The sequence below is a fragment of the Hyperoodon ampullatus genome (assembly GCF_949752795.1).
Source record: "Hyperoodon ampullatus genome assembly, chromosome: 11".
Taxonomy (NCBI): Eukaryota; Metazoa; Chordata; class Mammalia; order Artiodactyla; family Ziphiidae; genus Hyperoodon; species Hyperoodon ampullatus.
This window is the reverse complement of record NC_136924.1, coordinates 6,980,425-6,996,318: the sequence shown is the minus strand read 5'-3', so window position 1 is coordinate 6,996,318 and position 15,894 is coordinate 6,980,425. Positions and strand designations below refer to the sequence as shown.

At 36.0% G+C, this 15,894-nt stretch overlaps 1 protein-coding gene across 2 annotated transcripts in view; it reads right to left on the bottom strand.

Annotated features, from left to right (window-relative positions):
* PTPRQ (protein tyrosine phosphatase receptor type Q) overlaps positions 1-15,894 on the bottom strand; it is a gene marked incomplete at both ends in the record, with an annotated part of 257,217 nt that overhangs the window by 155,915 nt on the left and 85,408 nt on the right. For both annotated transcript variants that reach the window (XM_079715271.1, XM_079715270.1), the window contains 7 exons: positions 891-1,011; positions 5,177-5,278; positions 5,634-5,816; positions 14,299-14,580; positions 14,724-14,831; positions 15,436-15,615; positions 15,719-15,880. In XM_079715271.1, coding sequence (XP_079571397.1) covers positions 891-1,011; positions 5,177-5,278; positions 5,634-5,816; positions 14,299-14,580; positions 14,724-14,831; positions 15,436-15,615; positions 15,719-15,880 — 1,138 coding nt within the window. The remainder of the gene's footprint in view (positions 1-890; positions 1,012-5,176; positions 5,279-5,633; positions 5,817-14,298; positions 14,581-14,723; positions 14,832-15,435; positions 15,616-15,718; positions 15,881-15,894) is intronic.

The following is a 15,894-nucleotide window of genomic DNA, read 5'->3' as shown; positions in this document are numbered from 1 at the left end:
TGACTACTAATCAGGCAATGAAGAATACAGGACATGTCCTAAGGAGCAGTATGCAAAGGGTATAAACAGGCATTGGGGGGAAAAATCTTAATTTAGGAAAGAGAAGAATAGACTTTTTAAAAACACCATAGCCTCTTACTCAATGATGGACCTTCCAAGTGAAGAATACAAAAGTAAGAAATGCCTATGTTCTATAAAGCATTATGTAAATTGTATTTTCTGAGTTGAAATATTTAAAATACACTAGGAAATATGTTATTGAATGGTGAATCCTTTTACGAGGATTTCTATTAGATCAAAGTGAGCATTTTTATCTGTTGAGCTTTCATGAAGCAATATAGCCATGTTGTTAATTGATGAGAAGCACTATAGGATTACATCTTTTCCATGATTGACTCATAAATAGGCAATTAGGGTAAAGGTGATCAGTAAAAAATAAATATATTGCTTACATTTCAATGGAAAATTGACCTTAAATGATAGATTTCTGGAGAAATATCCTTTAGTTAAATTTTAGTTTAATTATTCTGCTCAAGGAAACTTAAAGAGACAGTGGCATAGAGAATATTGGAGTAAAACTGAAAGCCTCTGTATTCACTTGTATTCACATAAGCTGACCAGTCCATGACTCTGAAGAGCAGAATTTTAGTATAACTGCACATAATACACATTTTTTTTGTTTTGGTTACAAAAATCATTATCTGACTATGCTTGGACCTCTATGTAATGTAGGAAAAAGTTGTTTCTTAATAAAGTCATATTAACTAGCCTATTAATAATCAGATTCCTAATGTACCTTCACAATCTGAAATTTAAAAACTGCATTCCTATTATGTTACAGATTAATACTTGTTCTCAGAACTATTTCCAAAAAAGAAAAAAATTCTTACCAGACATAAACTGTGTAATAGAGGATAATTCCATTTGGCTCCAGGGGTGGTTGCCATGACAACTTTACCGTGACACCAGACAACTGTTTTACAGAGAAGTCTTGTGGGGGAGAATCAGGAGCTGAAAAGTTAGAATATATGATAATGCATTTTATTAAATATATATAAGAAAAAGTTAAAATAGAAATGCACAAAATTTTTATTATGAACTTTCTGGTAAATGAATCAAGTACAGTGCCTTTCTCCATGGGCTTGAGAGACTGTTTACTTTCAAAATGAGATGATAAAAGAAGATTTTGCATGGTGGTGTTAGAACATCTGTTTCTGTGATTCAATGGAAAAAAATATTTCATGAGAAAAAAAGAACAAGGGCTATGTCATTGTGATTTACCTACTGTTCAAGTACATCTTGGTAAATTATCAGCCTTTAATAAAAATAAAACTATTGGTTGGGGTGAATAAATATACAATAAAAGAGCTCCACAAACAATAAAAAGAGATGGGGAAAAAAACACGCATCCAAGAAGTGGGTAAGAGATAAGTATAACATTGTGAGAGCAATTAAAATGACAGACCTCACAAATGAAAACTACATTCCTCAATTTCAGTAGTGTCATTAAACTGCAAAATAATATCAAAATCTGTTCATTGAGTCTTCAAAACTGAATGCGTTACAAAGGAAATGCCAATGTAGCACATAAACAAGAATATAGACATTTTAGGGTCTACTTCTAATTATGCTATAATAGTGTAAGGATTTAAATATTTTAGCCATTCTGAATTGAATAAACACTAAAAAAATTGCTGTAAGCTAATTAGCAAGTTTATATTTCCACTTAGATAAAACATTTAGAATGGCACTTCTCAGCTCCTGTATGACAGCATAGTAATGTCTTAGAATATTAACACAATTTTTTGCATGTAAAAGGGTATAAATTACTACAATTTTGATCATTGTTTTAGTTATGCATGGAAAGTGGACTCATAGCTAATAGAAATTCTGAGAATTTATTCAGATCTTTGAACAATGTTATAGATTAGTATTTGTGCAAATCACTTTTTCCAATAATTTGGAGAAAATGCTGCCTGAATTATTATATTTTCTTTCTGATTTTCTGAGTAATCTCCACTATAGTGTACACATACGTGTGTGTTTTCATTATTTTGGTAACAACAGTTTTTTAAAACAAATTTATTGAGCAGAGAAAAGCTTTATGAGTTCTATAGAATAACAGTGACAGCTAATTTATATTTTCAGTTGGTATTCTCACTGGCACTATAATAAAAATGCTAACAAATATTATCACAAGAATCCATATTCATTTGGAGATGTCTGTTTCCCAAGATATGAATTACCTCTAAGCAAGAACTCTCTTTCATCTGTCAAAACAAAACCCTAGAATACTTTTTTTCTGAATATCATTGCAAAACTTAACTTTTGTTTATTATTGGAAAAAAAGAATTTTAATCAAAACTAGTACTGATATAGAATATTATATGTTGCAACTAAGCATTTTTCTTCTATAATATGCTTTAAGATGTTTATGTGGAATATCAGTTTTTGGTGTTTTATATTTAATCTTCAATATATTCTTGGGGTTTTTTATGTAAAACATTTTATTGCTAAATAAATGTAATTAACATGCTTTTTTTTTTTTTTTGCGGGCCTCTCACTGCTGTGGCCTCTCCCGTTGCGGAGCACAGGCTCCGGACGTGCAGGCTCAGCAGCCATGGGTCACGGGCCCAGCCGCTCCACGGCATGTGGGATCTCCCGGACCGGGGCACGAACCCGCATCCCCTGCATCGGCAAGCGGACTCTCAACCACTGAGCCACCAGGGAAGCCCTAACATGTCTTTTTAAATAAAATACTGAATATCTACTATAGCAGACTAAGTTTCAATCATTTAAGCATTTGTTAAAATAACCTTTGTATTCAGAATTGCAGTTTTAAAAAATGAAATTGGAAAAATTAGATTAAATAAATGCAATATCTTTTGCAATCTATCCAAGTCATCAAGACAGAGCATATGAGGATAGATAAGGGTCTTCCTAAGGCTCTTACTTACTCTGTTTGGCATGATCTTTCCTATCCCTCACCCTCCCTCTATTCGTCTGTCTTCAGGTCACAGTTTAAACATAACTTAATCAGCTACATTTTCCTGGATGCTTCAGAGTAGCTAAAGTTCCTTGTTTTGGGTCCTGGTGAACACTTAAGCCAGTAATTAGAATAATAAAAATTACCTGTCTACACATTTGTCAGATTTAGATCTCTTCTGCGGAACTTCAAGCTCCATGAAAGCAAGGAGCTCCTACTACCCAATAAAGCAAAGCTTCTCAGGCCTTTATCCATTCTAGATTTGCTATAATTTTTCTGAAAGAGGTCTTGCTCTTCACCCTATTCCATAGCAATTATATCAATAACTGGGCCAAGGACTTAGATGGAAGTTTACCATGACTCTGCATTTTTAACAGCCCAGGTAATTTGCATGCATAGTATAATTTGCAACTATTGACTTGAGTGGTAATAAACTCTGCCTGTTCAAAATATATGTTCACTACTGGTCTAGGGTCCTTCATATTAGACCTCGGATTCTTACTATAGGGACTATTTCATTAGATTGGAAATAAAGAGGGTACTACGTCTATTAGGGCATTGTTAAAATGATTTAATACATCTTTCTTAGCCATTACCTAAGAGAGAAGGAGAGTTAACCTTCTTCCCTAGCCTTTAGCCATGGTCTCTTTGGGAGAACTTTTTTATTTGGTTAATTTTCACTTTGAGAGCAAGAAGAATCTATGAAAAAAATGAAAACTTGGACAGGTGAGTTTTGCTGAGGAAACAAGCATGGAAAGTAGAGGCAATAACTAAGGAAGACTAACCCATGAGAAGACTTAGAAACTGGGGCAACAAGTTCTAAGTTTCTAGAACTGGGGGAAGAAACTAAGATCTACCAGTTTCTAACCCTGGTAGATTACCTTACCAGGATGCTTTGGTGAAATATTTTGGTGGAGGGGAAAACACAGAGGGACCTGAAATGGGGGAAGAAGGCTTCTGAAGACTTCATTACTTGGAGTAAAGTAAGAAAAATGCAGAGAAAAGCCTTCCTTCTTCTGGAAGTAAGTAACATACATTTTGTCCTAGTGAATGACTAGAATCTGAACCACAGAGTGCAGCTTAGTGTGAAGTTGGGGAAACCTGAGAGGGTGCAAAAAGATATTCTACAAACACATGTTACATCCAGACCTACCCCTCTTCGCAATGGGACTTTCTTTTACAGAAGAAAAATAAGTCTCAAAATACCCAATGTAAAAAACATAAAATGTAAATCCAAATCCCAAATATATCTCTCAAAAGTAATTTTCTTAGCATGATATATGCCTATAACTTGGTGAAGTATTATTGTAAAGTGGTCTCAGTAGTAAAGTCGATTTTATTCAGGTTAGGAAAATGTATGCTTAAATATTCAATATTAAGGCTATTAACATTCAGGAATAGCATCTTGGCAAATTATGTAGAGAAATCTGGAAAACAGCCTGAAGTCATTAGCAAGCTAATCCTAATACCAATAAAAAATGTTGCAGGTTGACATAACAGAATCTACTATAAAACTTATGTAAATGTCTATTTTTAAGAATGTTAAAGTTGAAAAACACAGTCATAACATATACTGATTGATGTTCAAGCTATTCACACCAAAATTTTAGCCTTAAAAATTCCCATGGAGGGGCTTCCCTGGTGGCGCAGTGGTTGGGAGCCTGCCTGCCAATGCAGGGGACACGGGTTCGAGCCCTGGTCTGGGAAGATCCCACATGCCGTGGAGCAACTAGGCCCATGAGCCACAACTACTGAGCCTGTGCGTCTGGAGCCTGTGGTCCCAAGAAGAAAGGCCGCGATAGTGAGAGGCCCGCGCACCGCGATGAAGAGTGGACCCTGCTTGCCGCAACTAGAGAAAGCCCTTGCACAGAAACGAAGACCCAACACAGCCAAAAATAAATAAATAAAAATTAAAAAAAAAAAAATTCCCATGGAAAAAAATATTACTGATTTTTTTTACAGAGCATGGATGACTTCAGAATAAAAAAAATGCATTTTATATCTGATTTTACTGAACATAAATCTGACTTTGCAAGCTTCTTTTAAACCATGACAATGAAATCTCTGTATAAAGCTGGTGCGGCACACAGTGCTACCCAAGGTTGGAGAATTCTTATATCTTCATTCTGTATACATGTTTTTTGAAATGTGATGGATTCAAAATATATCACTATTCACTGCTATACTTACCATCTTCTTCAGTCAGCACACTTATGGGTGCACTCCGAACTCCTTCACCTTTGAGTGTACTAGCTGACACCTCAATTATATATTGCGTATACTTCTTCAGTCCTAAATAGAAATAAAATAGATAAGACTTACGAAATGTCCCTTAATTATATGCAAGAAGCAAACTATGAAATGCCTCAACACTCTTTCAAAAGTAAAAACTAAATGAAAATGTAGTTCTTGGAATAGTAACTCCTATTATGAAGACAAAATATTTAAAAATGTGGAAAAGAACTGACTTAGAGTAGTCTTTCATATGACCTGCCATAAACTTCTAGTTTATTTACCAGAAGGCCAGAATTGTCACACCCTGTATAAAGCTAATCACACTTACCATTTCTAATATAACAACAAGCTAATATTTTGTGGCCACTCTGTCAATATAAATGTAAATATCCAATATTATATATATTTTTACCTTTAATGTTCTGGGTCAAAGAGGTTGTATTTATAGTTCTTTCCTCATTTCCATTACTTTTCTTGAGATAAATTGTATATTTTTGTATAATTCCATTGGGACTATATGGGGGAAGAAATGATAGCTCAATCTCTCCAGAGGAAATATTTTTGTAAGTAATATTTTCTGGTGCACTATCAGGCACTGAAAAAAATAAAAATATACATACATAAAATAATTCCACCCTAATAGTGCATTCTGCTGAAGTTTTCGCTCCAGTGGATAAGGATATGTATACATGAACGTTCATTAGAGTGCGATTATAATAAACATCCTAAATGCAGTAAAATATGGGTAAATTATAGCACTTACAACTGTTTAAGACAAATTTCATTTCAAAGAAAATTCATACTACAACTCTACAGAATAATGTTTATAGGATGATATTTTTTTTTTTTTTTTTTTTTTTTTTGCGGTACACGGGCCTCTCACTGCTGTGGCCTCTCCCTTTGCGGAGCACAGGCTCCGGACGCGCAGGCTCAGCGGCCATGGCTCACGGGCCCAGCCGCTCCGCGGCATGATGGGATCTTCCCGGACCGGGGCACGAACCCGTGTCCCCTGCATCGGCAGGCGGACTCTCAACCACCGTGCCACCAGGGAAGCCCTATAGGATGATATTTTTATTAAAATACCTGAGACTATATTAAACTGTCTTACATTGCAGTACATGCAGATAAAGTGGTCCCTTGGTATCTCCAGTGAATTGGACCCTCACCCCGACCCCCTTCTTGGATACCAAAATTCAAGGATGCTCAAGTCTTATATAAAATGGCATAGTATTTGCATATAACCCATGGAAATTCTCCTGTATACTTTAAATCATCTCTAGTTTATTTATAATACCTAATACAATATAAATGCTATGTAAATAATTGTAAATACAATGGAAATACTATGTAAATAGTTGCCTGCCAGCATGCAGCAAATTCAAGTTTTGTTTTTTGGAACTCGCTGCAATTTTTTTTCAAATATTTTCAATCCACAGTTGGTTGAATCTGTGGATACAGGGCCCACAGATACAAAGGGCTAACTGTACAAGAAGGAGGACTGAAAAACACTTAAAAATTGATTCTGCCTTTCATTAATAATGATAATAATACATAAATGATTAATAGATTAGTTTTGATATACAACAAGATCTATGACAAGACAAGGATCCTCTCCTAGATATAAGGCTGCATATAATAACCTGGTAACAAAACAGTCTACTAAGGATACAGGATATCAATAAATAAAACACTAGCTTTCTGTATCTATTAATGTTCTTATTATATTGAATGTAATGGTCACAAAATGGTTTTCTACATATATTCAAATACTAATACTACATGTGGGATTCCAATTCTGCCAAAATACTGGAATAGATAAACACTAAACTGAATGACTATTATAATTAAAAGAAGTAAAACTCTGCATAAAATCAACATTTTTCTTGTCACGTAAGGAATTGCAGAGCTGACAAGGGAGTTAGAAATTTCTGGTGGTCCAAAAACAAATGCAAAAAAAAAAAATGCAAAAAAACAAACAAAATAAAATAAAACAAACAAACAAAAAACAAAGTAAAAACAAGAATCCTGAGATGGAAGCTGGTACTAAAGCCTGCTCTGCCTTGGAGGGTACTGGTCAATCCTGGTGACTTTGAGTTTCTGTATTAACAGCTGTGTAGACTGCCAGAAAAAGAATATAAAACCTTGGGCCAGAAGAAGGATAAAGGATACCCCTGCATCAAGAATTGGAACCCCAAAAGAATGCAGTTTCAACTAGGGCCATGATATTGGCCAACTCTAGGGGCACCTTGAATTCTTCTGCAGAGTACCACAGAACTCAATGTGAGTGGTAACTCCTAGGCTTGCGCAATGTGGTGTATTCACTCTCAAGGACTAGGGGGTGAGAAGTAAGCCCACCGCGCAAAAGAGGCCAGAAAAGTAACTTTTTCCCTCTTGCTACTCCTCTGGATGAAGAGGTGGAATAGAAAGAAAAATTACACACTTCTGGAACTGTAAGCCTATCCCTATGAGCATATGTGGCCTAAATCCATGCTACCCATATAGCCTGAAAAGCCCTCTACTTCAGAATATAAATTAAAATGAATTTGAGTTGCCATTACTCAAGAGCAACTAGCAGAAGCAAACACACATTTTCTTGGAAGAAACTCAACTTCAACTCAGTCTACATAAATTTCCCACAGATGAAGTTTCAAGGAATATGAACTCACTGATAAAAGTCACAAAACACACAGGCAAATCAGGCACCAATACTTAAAGCCAGCAAAGAAAAAGGAAAACACACACACACACACACACACACACACACACACACACAGCAGTCAGACTTCAAAAGACTTTATATATTGAAGTTATCAAAGAATAAAAATACAAACGTTTAATATATTTCAAGAAATCAAACATTTGAAAGTATGAGCAAAGAATTCTTTAAATAATAATAAATAATGTAAATAACTAAGCAGACTTGAAAGAGAACCAAATAGGACTTGTAGAATAGAAAAAAATAACTAAAATTAAAATTCTGTTGATGCACAAAAAAGCAGATTAGATAGAGTGAAAATTTTAGCAAAAAAAAATTACAGTATTGAATAAATTATCAAAAAGTAACTCAGAGAAAGAAAATGTAGAGAATATAAAATGGCAGTTAAGAGACATAAAGGATATACTAAGGGGGTCTAAGAAAGTAGAGAAAATGAAGAAGAAGAAGTATTTGAAGGGATAATGGCTGGGACTGATCAAAATTGTTGAAAGATATCAAGCTTCAGAACAAGGAATCCCAATAAATCCCAAGCAAAATTTTCTTTAAAAAATCATATTGGGCTTCCCTGGTGGCGCAGTGGTTGAGAGTCCGCCTGCCGATGCAGGGGACACGGGTTTGTGCCCCGGTCCGGGAGGATCCCACATGCCACGGAGCGGCTGGGCCCGTGAGCCATGGCCGCTGAGCCTGCGCGTCCGGAGCCTGTGCTCCGCAATGGGAGAGGCCACAACAGTGAGAGGCCCACGTACCGAAAAAAAAAATCATATTTAGGGGCTTCCCTGTTGGGCCAGTGGTTAAGAATCCGTCTGCCAATGCAGGGGACACGTGTTCGAGTCCTGGTCCAGGAAGATCCCACATGCCGCGAAGAAACTAAGCCCATGCACCACAACTACTGAGCTTGCGCTCTAGAGCTCGTGAGCCACAACTACTGGGCCCGCGTGCTACAACTACTGAAGCCCACGTGCCTAGAGCCTGTGCTCCGCAGCAAGAGAAGCCACCGCAATGAGAAGCCTGCGCACCGCAACGAAGAGTAGCCCCAGCTCCCCACAACTAGAGAAAGCCCACACGCAGCAACGAAGACCCAATGAGGCCAAAAATAAATAAATTAAATAAATTTTAAAAACTCATATTTAGACACATCATTGTGAAACTACAGAATACCAAAGAAGAGATCTTAACAGCACCAGGAAGAAAACAGATCATCTACATAGGAATGACAATTAGACAGAAAAGTGACCTCAGTTGAAAAACTAATGGAATTCTAAACCCAGAAAAATTAACAAGAGCAAAATAAAAGCATATTCAGACAATCAAAAACAAAGAGAAAGCCATCAATGCAACCTCAACAGATGAAACTGTAAACAATGCACTTTAAGCAGAAAAATATTTGCTGGAGATGAAAGATCACAGTTGGAAAGATACTGGTTAAAAACTGCCTTCATAGAACAGTAACAATAATCAGTAACTTGACGGTTAAACAACATAAACAAAATATGTGCATATTACTGCCATTATAGAGCCCTGATATACGTCCTTTCCTTTCAAAAGAAAGAATAGAACCTTTTTTACTGGTAGTCTAAATACAATGGATATAAAAAAATGCTACTAATAAATTTAGTAGAGAAAATTCAAAAGCCTTAAAAATGTAGAAACAGTACCCCCCACCCCCACTGTGACCTGCTACGAAGTGCATTGCAGCTAAAGCAGACTTAAGAGGAAAAACTGAGATAAGAATGTTGATATTTCTAAAACTTTGGGAAGAACTGCAATTCAGTACATAACTTGGTATAGCATTATATAGCAATATAATCCTACTATCCCTTCCCAAAGACTCAAAATCTTCTCTACTATCTTTCCAAGCCATACCATTAAATTGAGAAAAATCCTCAACAACTACTCTGAATGCTTTCTTAGCCTTCCGGCTCTAAGAGAAATCTTGAAACTGCTTGAGAACACTACAACTCAGCACTCTTGGGTAACAGATAGCTATTTGTTTTTCTCTCATCATTCCTATAACCATAGGGCCTGGAAGTCAAGTATTTATGCTTTTCTTTGCCATATCCAGATCTATTCTTCTTCTTCCTGAAAAACTCGAGGTGTTACTCCTCCTTTAAGACAATCACCTAGTGGTACTCTTCCACTTCTCCACACGTCTTAAAAAGTGTATCACCTGTATGACTGACTTCCTCTCTACCACTCTCAGAGATATCAACGTTGATGGAAATGATCTGTGCTATTCCGTGGACTCTGTATTCCTCGTGCTCCATAATTTCAATAATCTTTTCCTCCACCTCACTTTAACCACTAGCCTACATTATTAATATCTCTAGGTAAATATAACCTCAGAGAGGCCTTTTCTCAGTCTTCTATCTCAAATAGACTGCTCACTATTCTATAACTCTCTTCTCTTTCCCTGATATTTTTTTTCAAGGAATTTGCCAGTACCAAAGATCATAAATATTATCTGTTTACTGGTTTATTTTCTGTGACCCTTCTAGAATGTTAAGTTCCAGGAAGATAGAAATTTTGTCTTATTTACTGCTGTAACGATAGCGCCTAGTTCAGTGGTAGCACGTGATATGGAATCCATAAAAATCTGTTCAGTGAATGAATAAGTATGCTCAAAATGATACAGAATATATTTAAAACAAGAAAGAAATTTACAGCTAAGGAAAATAAGTAAGACTGAATTGAAGAGCTCTTTAATTGCAAGAAAAAAGGAATTAGTGATGCTGTGCTTGAACTTTATAACTCAGTATAACTTCCGATTTTGAAAAATTCTCATTGGAATTTGCTAAATTGTCCCTCTGGTGTTAACTGCCTTCCACCAGTAGTCCGGATACAAATATGCATCCCTGACCCCAGGCTGATATCCTTTGCATTTTTATTCTTCTATCCTTAGGGGATAACCAATGCTGGATCTTCAGGGAAAATAAAGCAAGACAGACTTAATGACAGTGATTTTGGAGAGTAATGATGCACTTAAAAGTTTTCTGAAATAGCATGGTGTTTCCAATTGTAGAAGTACCACATAAAATAGACAACTCATGAATAAAAATTATTATGACAGTTGGAATAAGCTGGATCTATTAAAAATTTTTTTAAAAATAATTTAGGTCATGAAGATCCTAAAAGAGAAAGTGGGAAGTTACCCTGAGTATGCCAAAAGATTGTTGTTTGGCATACATAGTTTTAGTGTTATATAGAGAAAGTAATAAATGCCGTTCATTAACATGAATAAATGTATACAGTCCTACACAGAGCTTTGACCAACATCTAAGTTACTATCCATTAGTGGTTGTTGCCCCAAATCAGACTTATTCAAGGCATTCGGTTAAAGGCTTTACTGTAAAGAAAGTTATGTCTTAAAAAAGGAAAGAAAATATACATATATAGACCAGCAAAGGGTAATTTGTATGGGAACTTAATGTTCTTCATGTGGTTATTGTGCCCTAAGTATGAGAAAATATAAGCTAATCTCAAGTTTGTTTATCAACTGCACATTCTATACTTAAAACTTACATAAACACACAGAAACACATTCAATCCACACAGACACACACACACGACAGCAACCTTACATTGATCTTTCCTGCTTGAACACAAGAGTATTTTACTTCCAAGCATTAGTAAAATAATCAAGATAAAACATCTGAACAAATAATGTACTCCTATTTGTAATTAGCAGCATTAACACATTACTGAGTTAGCATAGCTCTCAATTTCTCATGAAACAATACTGAAAAGTGGGATCTTGTTTTTTATAGTAAGAGTAGAGGGTGTATTTATTGTATTTAATAAGAATATTGAGCCCTGGGAACAAACAGATAGTTGCTCCTGAGCACATCCTGCTTCAAATGACACCTTGAGACTGCTTAAAATTATAGCTTCCTCTTTTGCAAAAAGAACTCAACTCGGTGGTCCAACTGTAGCAAACATGATCTAGGAAAAGTCATTAATGTAGATTCCATTGCATATGAAACACCCAGTAATTTATATTAACTTTAGGAGGGTGGAAATTCATTTTCTTTTACAGTGCTAATATAGCCCAGAAAGGGTTGGTATACTGTAAATTATTTGTTGAATATTTGTTGAAAGCACGAACTTCTCAGACATCAGTTTTTCATTAGGAATGAAGATAATAATACCTTATTGCTTTATTCTGGAATTAAAAAGGCAATTTTTGTGAAAGCCAATAGAAGAGCCCACAATGGTATGTTGCACGTACTTGAAAATATGCTTCATTCCTTGACATGGTGTAAAATGAAACCAGGTAGAGTAGATATTTTTCTCAAAAATACTTATTTTAAGTACAAAATTTATAAAAGTAATGAAGCATGCCAATATATATATCAATTAAATTGCACTATAATGGATAACTTATAATAATAAAAAATGCTCTTTTCATTACACTCTTATTCCTGCCATTACAACTATTATCATCCTCTATGGTCAATTTTATTAATTTCTGTGACCAGTCTCAAGAGGAAACTTTTGCTCAAAGGTAAGCTTCTTTACTAGATTCCTAGTTCCTCAAGGTCAGGGACAAGGCCTCACCTATAGCATCTGTCTGAATCATAAGAAATTGTTGATATTTGGCCAATTATGACATATAGGAATAGCAACTCCATATGGTTCAGCCAGTATCTAGGCAATAAATATTTATTTTTTACAATGCAGGGATCAAACAGTAGCTTTACGGAGTTGGCCTAAAAGTGATGCTGCAATATATGACTATAAACATAATATAAACAGTGCACTAAGATCATCAGGCAAATGTCTTGCTTTGTGCTATTTGCTCTTGCATCACTGAAACACAATTAATTCTTTGCTTGCATTATTTCCTTTATATGGGATACATCCCCTGGTCACCCAACAACCTCTATAATGTCCATTCCACCAACTCCTTAAGACTCAGGTCAAATGCTACCTCCTCTGTAAGGCTTCTCCAGGCATGTTCTTTCTGTGCTCAGACTCTGCACCTCTGTCTATACACATACCTCAAGAATGTATATAGACTATAACAGCTTCATCAAAGAATATATTCCCAAAATAATCAAATTATTTTTATTTAAAATATATTTAAAGAAAACTTATTTTTCTCTATTTTAAAAAAGAGTTTATGTTATCCAACTTTGAGATGGCTTATATACTGTGTTAACATAACTGATATTACAATTTCTAAACAAAAAAGTTTAATTACCAAAAAAAAAGAATGTAGGGACTTCCCTCGTGGGGCAGTGGTTAAGAATCTGCCTGCTGGGCTTCCCTGGTGGCGCAGTGGTTGAGAGTCTGCCTGCCGATGCAGGGGACACGGGTTCGCGCCCCAGTCCGGGAAGATCCCACATGCCACGGAGTGGCTAGGCCCATGAGCCATGGCCGCTGAGCCTGCGTGTCCGGAGCTTGTGCTCCGCAACGGGAGAGGCCACAACAGTGAGAGGCCCGCGTACCGCAAAAAAAAAAAAAAAAAAAAAAAAAAAAGAATCTGCCTGCCAATGCAGGGGACACGGGTTCGAGCCCTGGTCCGGGAAGATTCCACATGCCGCGGAGCAACTAAGCCTGTGCGCCACAACTATTGAGCCTGCGCTCTAGAGCCCATGAGCCACAACTACTGAGCCCATGTGGTACAACTACTAAAGGCCGCGCGCCTAGAGCCTGTGCTCCACAAGAGAAGCCACTGCAATGAGAAGCCCACGTACCACAACAAAGAGTAGCCCCCGCTAGCCACAATTAGAGAAAGCCCGCGCACAGCAACAAAGACCCAACGCAGCCAAAAAATAAATAAATAAATAAATTTATTTTTAAAAAAAGAATGTATGTAGATATATGTATGTGTCTACACACACACGTACATATATATGTATAGAATTTATATATATAGTCCCTATACATCTATATACATCTATAGATATACACCTACATTCAGCTTTACATGTATGTACATCTATATATATGTATGTATAAATATAGATACATCTATATCTATAGGTAGATGTATATGGATGTATAGAGAATGCATATAGATTATATATAGTATAGGAGTCTACTCTTATGAACGTGTCTCTGCTATTACCTAATTTGAAAGCAACCAAATTTATAGGTACACTGAAAAGGCCTTTGATTTCTCAAGGTATTTCATTTGAAAAAATATCACTGATTTTTATTCTGGAGTTCCCTTACATGTAAATCAGACTTAAAAAATTTGCGCAGCAAGTCTTTTCCCACACTTTACCAGAAAGAGCATATAAATTCCTGGATTATACAAAACAGAATGACAGACTTTAGGTTATGTAAAATATAAACAATATGGCAATTATCAGCCATGTTTACTTCCTTACTATGTATTAAACAAACAAAAACTTACCAGTCTCAGAAGTCCTTACAGAGAGTAAAGAAGATAACTGATTGCCATGACCAAGTCTGGTATATGACCTTACAGAAATGTTATAGAGGGTGTAAGGTTTTAAGTCTCTTAAAATTATGTTTGTTGTTGAGGTGTTCTTCATGAATAAGGCATCGATAGTTTTATAGAGCACTTCATAAGCAACAATAATCCCATTGGGTTTCTCAGGCGGTGACCACTTCAAACTTATTTCACTAGCAGTAACATCAATAACTTCAACATCTTGAGGTGATGATTCTGGTTCTGGGGGAAAAAAAACAAAACTTTAAATACATGTGTTTTTTCATGCTTATTACTTCAGACACTAAAGGCAGCATGAGGTAGATGGCAATAAGCATGCAACACCATTTGCTTCTTTTTATTAAAACTGCACCCAATACTCTTACCATCTTCTGGAGTTCTCACAAAGATGTCATTTGCTTCGGACAAAGAACTTTCTCCAACACTGGTTGAGGCAGCCACTCTCATTTTATATTTTGTATATTTCTTTAACCCTATAAGGACAACAGGCAATTTGTTTAAAGTCCTTAAAATAATATTCTTGTATTAGTGCCATTTAACACAGGACTAGTGAAAATAACTTATTTGGGAGACTGGTTCTCTAAATCAGCCTCCTTACAATCCCAATCTCCCAAACTTCCTTGGGATGAGAGCCTTTCCAGCTTGATGACGTTTTAGTTTTTTCCTAAAATATTAAGGCGATCATCTGAGGCTGAAGAAATCATTTTTGGCACACTGCAAGGAGTACAGTTGATTTGGCACAAACACCACGTCAGCTCAATTACTTCAGCTGATTGTCACATAAAATCAATCAAGCCATCAATACTGAGTTATTTTGATGTACCAGGCATAAAATCCCCTAGGTTAAGAGTATATTCTTAGGATACCTGTTATCTGATGACTTTATTTGAAGGCAAATACAGTTAAAGAAAAACATATCTAATCAAGTAATTTCTGCAAGTATTTTTCACGATATCCACGGGAGCATAGCACAACAAAATCTGGAATGATGCAACACGTGCCCTGCTGTGTTTAACGGCATAGAGAGATGTGTATTTTCCATCAGAAAAAGAATGTCGAAACGAAACTTTGTTCTACCTGTTATGAGAAAGCTGTTATCTATAGTAGTCATCTGGAATGCTCTGTTTGTATCCAGTTCCATTGCATAAATTGTATAATGAGTTATTTTTCCATTAGGATATTCTGGAGGATCCCAATATAACAAAATAGATGAAGAACTAATATTTTTATAGTTTATAACTTGAATGGAGCTTGGCACTTGAGAAGAAGAGTGAACAATTAATATGAATGAAAAGAAAAGTATTACAGTGTACAAGAGCAATATTTGCAGGTAATTATTTCAAAGGAAATACATTCTTACCTTGCTCATGTGTCCTAACATTGAGAACCGTTGGTGGTCCTTCTCCCATGATGGTGAAAGCAGATACACTAATCATGTGCTCAGTGAAAGGTACAAGTCTCCTGATAACGTAAGACAGCTGTTCAGCAGCAATGTCAGCGATATACTGATTCCTTGAAGTTCCTATTTGAAATCAG